At 41.9% G+C, this 12,824-nt stretch overlaps 1 protein-coding gene across 2 annotated transcripts in view; it reads left to right on the forward strand.

The window, feature by feature from the left end:
• Nucleotides 1-12,824, forward strand: part of LOC124864120 (nuclear factor of activated T-cells, cytoplasmic 1-like) — a 72,429-nt gene that overhangs the window by 1,785 nt on the left and 57,820 nt on the right. The window contains exons 1-3 of one of the 2 annotated variants that reach the window (XM_047358767.1): nucleotides 952-1,082; nucleotides 2,036-3,128; nucleotides 5,452-5,611. In XM_047358767.1, coding sequence (XP_047214723.1) covers nucleotides 998-1,082; nucleotides 2,036-3,128; nucleotides 5,452-5,611 — 1,338 coding nt within the window. In that variant the 5' untranslated portion in view covers nucleotides 952-997. Of the gene's footprint in view, nucleotides 1-951; nucleotides 1,083-2,035; nucleotides 3,129-5,451; nucleotides 5,612-12,824 lie in introns of those variants that run through there. The other variant, XM_047358757.1, reaches the window with a different exon arrangement.

The following is a 12,824-nucleotide window of genomic DNA, read 5'->3' on the forward strand; positions in this document are numbered from 1 at the left end:
TTATTTAGTCTTTGAGGTTTTAAACAGACGGGTGCAGGCCTATTATTCTTTTCAGTCCCTGAGTACTAAGCCTCATAATTGGTAACAGGCATGTGCAGTTTTTCTGTGTTTGCAACTAAGACTGAGAGCTGTGATGTGTGCATTGTGGGATGTTGGATAGCCAACTTGACAAGGAGCTGTGCATAACCACACGGAGATTCAGCTATGCGCCGTGAGCCGTAAAGCTATCGCAGATAAACCCAGATGTCCACACACACAGACCCTCTCGACCAAAGCTCTTTCCCAGCCATGTGCATGAAAAGTGTCCTTAGGGGTTTCCGAGGCTGTAGGTGACTTCTGTGAGGGACCATGTATGTCTCACTCTGAGATCCTGTCACTCCAAGCCCAGCCTTGACCACAATCCCTGTGGATAAGCTCCACTATTCTTTAGTCACACTGGTTTAATTGTGGCGAGAGAATGTTTTGATCATGATAGAGTAATTGAGAAAAATTGCTGTGCACAGAAAGAACACACTATAATCTGTGCAAAACCATGCGGTAAACAAATGTGGCTGCAAAGCTTTGTCTTCAAATGTGGCGATGGCCTTTCTAACAATCAACCCCCCAACCCCCAAATGAATTTGGAGCTTTTTAAAAAAAAAGGTTCCTTAATTCAGCAGATGTGACATGTGTGGACCCGGAAAACCCAAGTTTCAAGATCATGTAGTGTGTAAAAGTGAAAGCCTCAATGTGTTTGAGTGGGTGTTAGAGTCAAGTGCGCTTGCAGCACAGTGCACAGATCAAACACACATTCAGAAGAGTAACAGATAAAAAAAACAGCTGCAGCTCAAACCAAAAGCAGTCAGGCCTTACTTAAGGAGGAGTGTCACAACGGGTTGGAGTGAGCAGGCGATCATCATCTGTTCAAACCAGAAAAGAGAGAGAAAAGCATCGGAGAGGACTGAGCGGGGCCACACTCGGTTTTATACTGAAAGAGAGCGTAGTGACAGAGACAGAGATGAGTTTTCAGCATGAGGAGCAGGAGTTTGACTTCAGCTATGTGTTTGAAGACAGTCAAGGTGCCCAGAATGAACCTGACAGAGGTGGGTAGTGAGGAGCAATAATACTATATTTAAATTTATTGCCAGTAGGGGACTGTTTTCTAGGATATCCTGTAAAACTGATATTAAGTCTACTGCAAAACGTAATGTAAAATGTCTTTTCTATTTTGGGTATAAGATTTCAGAAATGTTTAGGCCTTTGATGTAATTATCCGTTGTTTTTAATCACTGTCTACTGTTCTATTGGACATTCATGTTTCTAATTGCAGGTCCCTAAACTAATTTTAACACATAGTATGTGACATGTGACAGCCTTGTCATTTCATGTGATGCACAGTGCTGTGGTGGACAGATATAGCATGCTACAATAAGGGGAATGCCCTTAAAAATGATGCGCATAAAAAAGGATATGGAGATTTGACAAAGCAGCCAACCTCAACGGGTGTTACCGTGTAGGCACATGTGTCAGGATATAAGTGCTTCCTCTGATTTTGTAGTAGGTTCACTTGCACTGACGAATTCCTAGTGAGCCCGCTTGTACGTACTCTGTGCCTGTACTGTTGTGCATCTGTGTGTGTATAACGCTACAGCCAACTCTCCTTGACTTAATCACAAGCTCGGAGTGATGCGAGAGTGCTGTCAGCTGTTCACAGGGGAGGGCCTAATTCTCTCGGTGAGTGATGCAATCAATCAAACGAAGCATCAATCAACGTTGCATGAGGAATTCCTGAAGAGTACATATGATGGCAGGGTGTGCCAAATAGAGCTGTAAATGCACTGATCAAACAAACTGAGTGGGTGTGCAACTACACACCACGTGCAGTAACTGTTTTGAGATGATTGCAAAGCTTCTACAGGTGTTTGCAAAGACATGCCATGCCCTTTATCTTTATTTGGGAAATTTTGATTGATTAACCATCTTGTACTTAAGTATATTTTGTGTAAATCTTTAGTTGAATAAGTTGTAAATAATAGTTTGGATTTTTGTTTTTCAGATGCATACAACTACACACCAAACATCGGTCTTTCAGTTGGCATGGGCAACCCATGTCTGTCGACGCAGTACCACACATTGCAGGCCAGTCCTGTCATCCCAGTTTCCTCTTGCCACCAGACTGGTTACAGTGTGCAAAATGACAACCATGCTGTGTCAGGTTATTACCTGCCTCAAGGCTTAAGACCCAACGGAGCTCCAGCCCTGGAAAGCCCTCGTATAGAGATTACTGCCTATAGTCAATACCCAGAGGATGAAGTAGAAGCCAGCAGTAGAGAAGATCAAATCATCAAACGAGGCGTCAACTCAGTTGTCACACTGACGTTGCCGAATGTTGATGGGTATCGTGACCCCAGCTGTCTAAGTCCTGCAAGCAGCATATCCTCTCGCAGCTGTAACTCAGAGGCCTCATCCTACGAGTCCGGCTTTTACAACTACGACAATTCTCCGCAGAACTCCCCCTGGCAGTCTCCCAGCGTTTCACCAAGAGGGTCTTCCTCACTTCTGTCTTGTCCACATGCCGTCGGCCCTGCAGCCTCTCCTCACCATTCACCCTCCAACTCCCCTCAAATCGGAGCTATGGCAGAGGAAGGATGGCCAGCACAACCCCGTGGTTCTCGGCCAAACTCCCCTTCTTGCAGTGGAGTTAGTGGAGGCAATAGCGCTGGTATGGGAAAGAGAAAGTACAGTTTCAATGGCTCCTCTTACCAGCAGACATCATGCTCACCCAACCAGTCACCCACCCCCTCTTCACATGGTTCTCCAAGGGTCAGCGTCACAGATGAGAACTGGCTTGCCAACACCAACCAGTACACTAACTCAGCAATTGTAGCGGCTATTAATGCTCTCACCACAGATGGAGTGGTAGACATGGGGGAAGGAATCCCAATCAAGACACGGAAGACCATGCTGGACCTCTCTCCCTCCATGAGTCTTAAGGTGGAACCAGGAGGTGAGGAGCTGGGTCCAGAAGGGGGACTTCGACATGAAGACTACCCTTCCCGCCTTACTCTTAAAAAGGAGAATTATTGTGGAGGTTTCCTGGATGTGCCCCAGCATCCATACTCCTGGCCTAAACCTAAGCCTTACCTCAGGTAAGCTAGTGCTGCAAGATACAATGAAATTTTATGAATTAGTCTTGGCTAGTGGTCTAATAATATCCAGTGGGACAAGACCTCATGGTATTAACACCATGCAATATTTCCCATCAAAGTGAATTTTATCTCGCAAAGAGCTGCTCTTATTTTTTTTACTATGTGACTTTATACGGTGAATTAAGGATGAACTATTTTTATAAGTCCTTGATGTGCCTTAAGCTTGACACACTGTTGAGTCTATGCTTGGGAATTTTGGCCTTATGTATAAAAGAAGGCTGTTTTTAAGTTGTCCCCCAGTTTTTTTTGACTGAATCGACTAATATAGAAATGGTTAACCTGGATTACAACAGTAGCTGCTAATGGTGCTTAAGTTGGTTTCTGCTTTAGAGTGCAGCTTATTAGATTCTTTAAAACAGTTTGTAATCTGTGAGACCTTCGCTGAAAAAAGGGAATATTATTTTTGCTAAAAATATTACTAACACCCAGCCTTTTTAGCATGAGCTTGATGTATCGATAAACCCTTAGTTATGACCATAAAAGCAACATTTTATTTCTCACATCACCCTGAGAATTTGTAGCTCCCTCCTAGTCCATACAATATTTGTTGCAATATCTGCAATCCTTCCCAGGCCAGAACCCCCACTGCACACCACCCACAGCTTATGGTGGTAGCATCTCCTTGTTAGGTTTGTCAAAAGCAGCTGAATTGCACCAAGGAGTAACATTTGCAAAGGTTAACAATAGCAAATAATGTGCAACAAACATCCATCTTAAAACCTCCATCCTCCTTTTTAAATTAAGTGCCATCTATGCATAACTTAAATTAACCGTCTAAACCCAACTCACCCCAAAACTGCCATTTAGAAGCAGTAATACACACACTTTTACTACCTTAAACAGGCCTCTGATGTTTAGCTTTAAGCCTGTTTTACAACTGTTTTACTAAGCAAATAATTAATCACCCCAACCTGACCCATTTATTGTCTTTTTGCATCTATATTAGGTTTTGCTTATTTTCCTGAGAGGACAAGATTGTTTCAGTTTATAATCTTCAAAGACCATATCAAAAGGCAGAGAATCTCCTTACATCCAAACAAGCTCCCTTTGAAGATCAGAACTATTTCATCAATCATATTTCACACACTGGAGTTGCTCTGCATGTGTATGCAGCTGTTGCTATAACAACCCACACACAAATATATTGTGTGGAAACACATTCAAACAAACATACAAGGTGAGCTTCTGTATTTTTTTCTTTTTTTTCCTCCTGTGTGGCATGTCCTTCTAAGCCAATAACACACCATCCTGTCGGAAATCAAGTGTTTGATTAAGATAGTGAGCAGAGGAAGTAACGGTGACAGGCCTGGCTGATGGGGAAACAGTCTGGGAATTCATCAGCTGGCTCGCTCCTCTGGCCTGTCGCGCCATTAGACCTTCTTTTCTGCAGCTAACGTGATGTCATGCACCGGCTGGGCAGATAAAGCCCTGTGGGGGGAAATCAGTTTGTTTTGGGTCAACAAACAGCCCGCAAGTTCCACAAAGATGCCAGAGATTGGTTTCAGTTGAGCCACCGTCCAGGTCAGGGGCTTGCGTTTACCAGGCATCCGCCACAGAGAAATATTGTCTTGCACATGTTTGTTTTTGGTTTAGATATCTCAGCGGTGTTCACATGGGAATCTCTCACTCTTCATCTAGAGAACAATGATGTTGAGGGATGCCAGCTGTAGCTCGGAGAAAGAGATATCATGCTTCAAGACAGGTTGTGCTTCTTGGTCTGCTATCTTCAGAACTGACAGGGTTGTGTTGTAGATTCTCAGTGTTATCCAGTCCTGTTAAAGACCAGCTTAACTGCCAGTCAGTATGAGGTTTGTTTGCTTGCCCAAGAAACGTCTTTCCTCCCACTGTCACTTTCTTAACTCATCGCGGCTGTTTCCACTGTCATGCTATAATGTAAAACACACAGCTCTCAAACTGGGGCACATTTGTTTTTCATTTATTTTTTACATAAAAGACACACGACTAAGTATTAACCTAGCCTAAAGAGTTATGCACGTCAGGATAATAATGCAGTTGATTAGATTTAGGACCATAATGAAATGGAGGAAAATCAAGACAGTTGGATTACTCCAACGTGGCCCAATTTGTGGCTAATTTAAAGCCACAGTGAGAGAACTGTGGAGCACATGCAAGTTCATTAGTACAATCTTTTGGCAATTTCAATGAAAACCAAAATAGAGAATACAAAAGATGCATAAACTCACAGTCATTTAATCTTATATTGCTTTCACCTTATAGTAATCAATTTGCCCTTTTCCTGTAGCCCTTCTCTGCCAGCTCTTGACTGGCAGCTGCCGTCCTGCTCCGGTCCGTACAACCTGCAGATTGAGGTGCAGCCAAAGTCCCACCACAGGGCTCATTATGAGACGGAGGGAAGCCGAGGAGCCGTGAAGGCACTGTCTGGGGGACACCCTGTGGTTCAGGTACGTCTTGAAGTACAGTTAGGATGCAAATGTCTTTTAAATGTTATCTTTGGAACATTTATTATAAATACATGCTAGTTGTGTGAGTTTAAATATAAAAATCTGTATTCGTAAGAATAAATCTGTTAAAAGGCTGTAAGCAGAAACTCTTGTTGTCTTCATTTAGTATGCATCCAGATTAGATGGCTGTTAGCTTGAAGGCTCAAGCTAACAGCTTGTGTTAGATGGCCTTAGACTTTTCAGGCTATAAGTAAATTAATAACAACTAAATTATACAGTTAGAATTACCCAACAGAAACTATTGAGAGTGTATGCTAAAAAGCATTACACTTTTTAAAGAAAAGAGTTCAGTGCAGCTCTATGGCAGAACTATCAGGTATGTTTATTTCTCACCATTGTCATAACTTTAAGGGCAAGAATCTGCATCCTGACTCTACTGTTTTCATCTCTTTCTGTTCTTGTCTGGGGTTCACATCATTTATATTGCACCAAACAGGTACACTTAACTCATCACTCAGACATGCCCTGTGCCTGATTTAGGTCACTGCCTTTTTTGCTCCAAAACTATGTGAAATAAACTCATACCCTCCCTGTCATGACACTGCGCCACCCCTAGGGGGTGCACCCCAAACTTTGAGAAAAACTAGCTTAGACAAAATTGGACTTCTACAGTCTTAAGACACCTTCAGTCTTTTACATCACACACAGTTAAACATTTATCAGTGCCATCTGATTAAATGAGAAATGTTGTAGCACTCAAGATCAACATGACATTTACAGCTAATTTTCCCATTCATCACAGCTTGTCTACCATGTTAACTACCAGCAGAGGTCTTTCTTGTAACTTCTGACCATAACACAGTGTGTACATGCCGTAGGCCTCACATTTCTCCGGATGCCAGTTTGGTGTGTTATAAATGCTCCCTGAAGCTCAAAGTCAATGCATTGTAATCCTGTAAAAGGTCACTGACCAGTTGCAGTGCATGTTGACTCAATTATTATAGGGGAGAACCACTGCTTCTCACCTGGCAAACTTTTAAAGAGCATGTCGGTCTTGCCAACAGCTCTGCACAGAAACCTTTTCTATGTTGCGCTGTCATCATGCTGCGCTTGCATCTCAGTTTACACAAGGTAGTGATTTGGTGCTGTGTGCATGTCCCTAAAGCTGAGGGTAAATGTGTCTTTCAAGCTGTTCATTTAAATACTTATTGTATTCTTAAAAGGTTTCTTAAATAAAACATAGCCTTATGCATGATCTATTTTCTGAGCACTAAACTCTCAGAAACGTGTATTTACCCAAATACAATTCAATGTTAGTGGTATGTGTGTGACACTAATGAACCACTATGCTAGCTTTAACCTAGAGCTGTTTTGTAAATAGATGTCAGCACATCCTGGTCTACTCAATGTCAAATGCACTTGACAGTTGTTGGCTAGCGTGGTGTTATGAACAGACATATCAAACCCGCAGGTTTTCTCTGTAAATACAGGTCATTATTCCTCTTCATTAAAAACCTTTGTACATCAGCATGCATGAACCAACATCTCAGCCTAGCGCCTCCCCATGCCACAGAGAGAGGCTGACCACAGCAGGCCTGCCATACACAGCTGCAGCAGGTGTGACCAGCTTTGATTTAGCTTGAACTACTGTCTGACTCACTCTTCAACGATCAGAGTAAAAAGCCATAAGTTAAGCCTAAGAATTGTTCATTCACATTTTATGAACTTCAAAGTATATTTTTTGGGAGTTTATGTGACAGACCACCACAGTATTAAATAATTTTCAAAGATTTTTACAAACTGAAATCTGAAAAGTGTGCCATACATTTGGATTCAACCCCCCTGTCTTAATTCTTTGTAAAACCACTTTGTTGCAATTACAGCCATCACTCTTTTGCGGTATGTCTTGACCAGCTTTGCACACAGAGACAGACTTTTGTACCTATTCTTCTTTGTAAAACAGCCCAAACTTAGACAGATTGGATGGAGAGTGTCTGTGAACATCAATTTTCAAGTCTGGCCACAGGTAGTCAATTTGATTTACTATAGGTCTGGACTGTGACTGGACCATACAAACACATGGGTATGCTCTGATCTAAACCATTTCGTTATGCACCTGGCCATATGTTTAGAGCCATTTGGCTGAAAGGCAAACCTCATCCCCAGTTTCAAATGACCCCACTTGAAGGTATTTCTTTCCAGGATCTCCCTGTATCCATTGATCTTCCCATCAACTCTGACTTGTTTCCTTATTAAATATATTGTGCTCAGGATGATGTGCAAACGTAAATTTTCACCAGCAATTAGCATTTAGGGCTTGCTGGAAAGGCTTGCCGTGTCCCCTTCATGGCTTGTGGCAAACTTTAGACAATACTTCAAATGGTTTTCTTTAAACAATGACTTTCTTCTAGCCAATCATCCTAAAATGCTAGATTTGTGGAGTGCACAACTTAAACCTGCCCTGTTGAATTTCCCACTTGAGCAATTGATCTCTGCAGCTTCTCCAGAGGGTTGCCTTAAAAAACATTCAAGCCCACGGTTGTAATAGGATAAAATGCGAGAAAGTTCAAGGGCTATGACTATTTTTAAAAAGCTGTAAAAATACTCCGTGTTGGCCCACTAAAACACAAATACTGATTTTATGTTTGAAAGTACATATTTAAAGGTGAATTTGAGATGAATTCCAAGCATGTTAAAGATATAATACAAAAATGACAAACATCACATCTTTTTGCATATTGCAGACTTCTAGGAGAGTGGAGATTTTTGCCTGGGATCTATTTCCTGTGCAGTCTGCTAGGGTATCATGAGGGTTTTATAACTTTTGAAACTCCAAGCAAGGCAGTGAGCAGAAAGATATATCTAGAACGATGAGCAAATCATGTGTTCCTGCTAAATTTATGATATTGCGAAGAACCTTTACCTTCAGGGCTTTTTGCAAAGTCCAAGATACAAAATCTTTCTTAAATCTGACTCACATCACTTTCTTTGTTTCTGTTGAGGTCTTGTGCAAAACTATAGTATTAACATCGAAGGAAGGGCGCACAGTGGTCCCAAATGCCCTTTGGTAATGAGTGGCAGGCGCTGGATGGGTGAGGTGCAGTCAAGGAGAATGAGTCAATAATGACACAGGGGCATGGGTGTGCAAGGCAGATCAAGGAAGCGTGTGTGTGTGTGTGCTGCTTAAGGCTAGAGTATTTAGAGAGAAAGGGAGAGACAAGGGACAGAGGCAGTCACAAGGCAGCTGGGACTTGCTGTGGCTGCTCCCTAGAGATGTTCTGTATCCTGCTGATTAGGACCCAAATATCCTTGAGGTTGACTGAGCATGGTAGGTGGGGATGTGGTTGGGGATGTGCAGGAGACAGAATCCCAAGGCCCCTCAGATGCCACCTCTCCCCTCCACACACTGGTGCCTCTCTCTCTTCCTCCCTGTCTTGAGGACCAGAGGATGTTGTTCCCAGTGAAACTCTCATTCATCAGTAATTTCCCAAACCCACAGCAGCAGTCCTCCCTCATGTTGAGTCCCAGTCAAGCACAGCTCTATTGTTTTTTCAGCTCATGCATGATCAGACATATGTGCTATGAGTGATGGTGCAAAGCAAAAGCAACACCAGGTGAAAAAACAGCAAGCTGAAGCTGCCTGAAAAGACACTGTTTCCCTAGTGGCCTGCACGGTGGTGCAGTTGGTAGCTTTATTACCCTGCAGAAAGAAGGTCTTACAACTGAACTCCAACCTGTGTGGCGTTTGCATGTTTTCTCCGTTCATGCATGTTTTTTCTCTGGCTACCACAGCTTTGTCTCTCGCTCATTGACTGCTGGAGATGCTGGCACCAACCCTTCTGCTCTGCAAAGATTATGCAGCTTTAAAAATGAATGGATGGATGATTGTACAGCCTTCATTAAACATCAACTCACTGTAAATTTTTGTTGCATTAAGTGACACTTTTTAGATTGGTAGTTATCTCACATCATGACCCTCTGCCAGTCATTTGATAACTCTAGCTATTGCTGATCATTTACATCCCTCTGTCTTCCCTTGGCTCTCTACCATCTGCAGCCTTTTAAACACCTCCATTATTGTTGGTTGACCTGCTGACCCCTGCAGCTGCAGCTCCGTACTTTACTTAACATTAGCACACCACAAGCGAATCAGAAAGTCTAGGATATTCCCGTTAGCTCCTGTCAAAATGTTCCGAATTTTACTTTTCCACTTTAGCCATGCTAGAGGCATTTTCAAAGCCATAGTATGGAAAAACCTTTTTCTACCGCACAGCAAATTACTGAAGAAAAAAATGGGTAGATAAAAAAAAAATCGTGGAAGTGTTAATTCAGTGGGTGTTCAGGTGTGTAATTTATCTCCCTGCTGGAGTTCATGTTAAAGGTTTCCTCCATTGCCTAGCTTATCCCTGGAAATGTTTCGTGTCAAAATCAGTAGAGTCTGGTCCAGTGAAAATTTGCTTACTTGAAACATTATAATTTACAGAAGATTAAAAAATATATGTTGATGATGATCCACGAGCCACCAGTGATGTGTCAGTCGCAAATGAAACGGCTCTGAATGACAGCAACCGGCTCCTGATTGGAAGCATCTTTTTTTCATGCTATACTATCTCTCTCGCTTTTTTTCTCTTCAAACTGCATGTGATTGGTCAATATGTGTCTCGCCGTCTCTGTCTGCACTAGCAAAGGGGAGGTGAGGCAGCAGTTGCACGCGTTGGCTTACTATTGGGCAATGGGTGTGGGCAACACTGCAATACAGCCACGATCTGGTGGTTGAGTGGTGAATGGATCACTGAATTTTCCCTTCTGTTATAATCACTAAATCATTTCCTGTGTGTTACAGACTTTGTCAACATGAGTGTTATACACATTTCAAGTGTTCTGCTAACACTGTGTAATGAGTGAAAATTCAAATCAATTAAGGTTCAGTGTTACATGTACTCTATTTTTACTCAGAAAAAGGGGTTTAAGATCAACTAAAAGAAAATAGTACTTTTTACTCAGTTCTGGTGTTTATTCAATGGTAATGCAGCTACACTAAAACTGAGTTGTTTTTAACTGGCAGAGAGTATATTCCAAAATCAAACATTTGCTGTGCACCCATCTAATTTTTTATATCCACTTAATCCTTATAGGTTTGCTAGCTGGTGCCAATGTCCAGACAAACAACCCATTCATACATAAGCACAATTTTAGAGTGACCAATTAACCTACATTTGTCACCTGAGTACCCAGAGAGAAGCCAGACATGAAAAGTAACCCAAAAAATACCAGCAGTATTTGAACCCAGGACCTTTTTTCCTGCGAGACAACAGTGCTAACAACTGCTCCGGCCTGCAGGCTTGTCTGCTGTCCCTTAGATCAAAACCATCTGCTAAATGGGGAGAAAAAAAAATGTCAAAAACCATTTCACAAAATGGGAATGCCCTAAAATTATTTTCATAAAAAGAAATCAAATTCTATGTAAGTCTACTGAGATCTTGCTAGTAGGGCTACACTTTGTCTAATTGGTAATATTGCAATTAAACCTAGATGACACCAACCTAGCCCTTGGTAACAGAAGGCAACAACACCTGTGGAGTGCTGTGTGCAGTGCAGGGCACTCATGCTTATGACTTTTCATAGAGGATAATCACTGGCCTATAAGGATACACACACTCTTTCATTAAACCTAAAGGAAAAACAGACGTGCTGTAATTTCTGCAGGATGTAGCCATAGTCCCTTTTTAAAGCATGCATGACTTAATACCCACCTTTGTCTTGCTTTGCAGCTTTAATGCATAGCAAATCTGCCATAGGGTTCCGCCATGGAGACATGAAAGACTTCATCAAGCATGTGTTGGGTTTTTCACATGTGTGGTTTCACCTTGGGATCTGGTACTCTGTGCCTATGTAATGTCTCAAAGAAACCCCTCCCAATCTACAGCAAACTATACTGTAGTAGCTAATTGCTCATTAAATCTACTGCTGCTTCTTGTTTGATATTCAAAAGGCTCTGTTTACCCTGTGGTGCTGTTAGAGCTTAGTCAGGACTATTATTTGTAGCCCAAAGGGCTCTTTATGCCACTCTCAAATTGTGGTTCTCCTTCCCTTACAGCAGTATTGGGCTACCACTAATTACCACTTAATAACATGTGGAAAAAGTACAGAGAGTTGTGCATTTTCACTGGTGTAAAGTGATAACCAGACAAACTGTACATTCATGATGCATATCACAAAAGGGTAGCATAATTTGTGTGGTTAAAGGAGAAAGAGCGCATCATCTACATTATAAAAATCTCTGAATCTTTGGAAGATGTTTCTCATGGCAGGTTTTTCTGGTAACAAAGCCATTGTTTTTCTAGGAAATTTGGATCTGCACTAGTCTAGACATGGGCTTTTGCTTGAAACATTTCCCGCAATGACATAACGCCATAGTACTTGGTTCCACAAAAACTTTTGAGGGCTATAGAAGTTGGGTTGCTTAGAAATGAAGGGGCATGTGCATCCATGGAAACGAAACACATTAAAGGATTGAATATGTTTCTTTGTGTGTTCATTATGGGACATATGAGTAGGCCAGGCGGGTGATGGTGTAAAGTCTGGAAGGAGAGACAACTTGGATGAGTGTATTTTTAATTGGGTACAGCGAAGCCTGGCAGCATGCGTGTGTCAGTGCTTGACAGAGGAGAGTCTGGGATAATAGGAAAATGCTTGAATCGGCAGCTGCATTTCACACCAGTTACCACTCCCCAACCCCCTTCCACTTCCAGTACTCCTCTCCCCGATTCTCTGTGCCACGTGGACTTCTACGAGTCATGACATTTCTCCAGGCAGTGATGAAAGGAATGGCTGAGGAGGGAGAGACGGCAGCACATTGCACGCCTGTGAAGTGTATTCACAATCAATTTCCAGCCAGGACAGATATACCTAATTTAGAACTGAATCATTACATTTAACATGTTGAAATCCTTCATCTTATTTTAAATGCCACTATTACTAAAGAAAATAAAGGATAACCTGCTCAGAAAAGCCTTTGTGTTATCGTGATTGGCATAGACAATTAATGTGTTTACACGTAGTCAATTAATATGTAATCTGCATAAAGTGTAATGTTTGACTTTAGCCTCAGGTCTTTTGCATGATAACTGATCATGCAAAATTTTGCAGTTTGCCCAAAGCCATGTAGGGGATACTGCAAATATGTGAAACAAAAATTTAACATTTTGCTCTA

The sequence above is a fragment of the Girardinichthys multiradiatus genome, chromosome 3 (assembly GCF_021462225.1).
Source record: "Girardinichthys multiradiatus isolate DD_20200921_A chromosome 3, DD_fGirMul_XY1, whole genome shotgun sequence".
NCBI classification, from domain to species: domain Eukaryota; kingdom Metazoa; phylum Chordata; class Actinopteri; order Cyprinodontiformes; family Goodeidae; genus Girardinichthys; species Girardinichthys multiradiatus.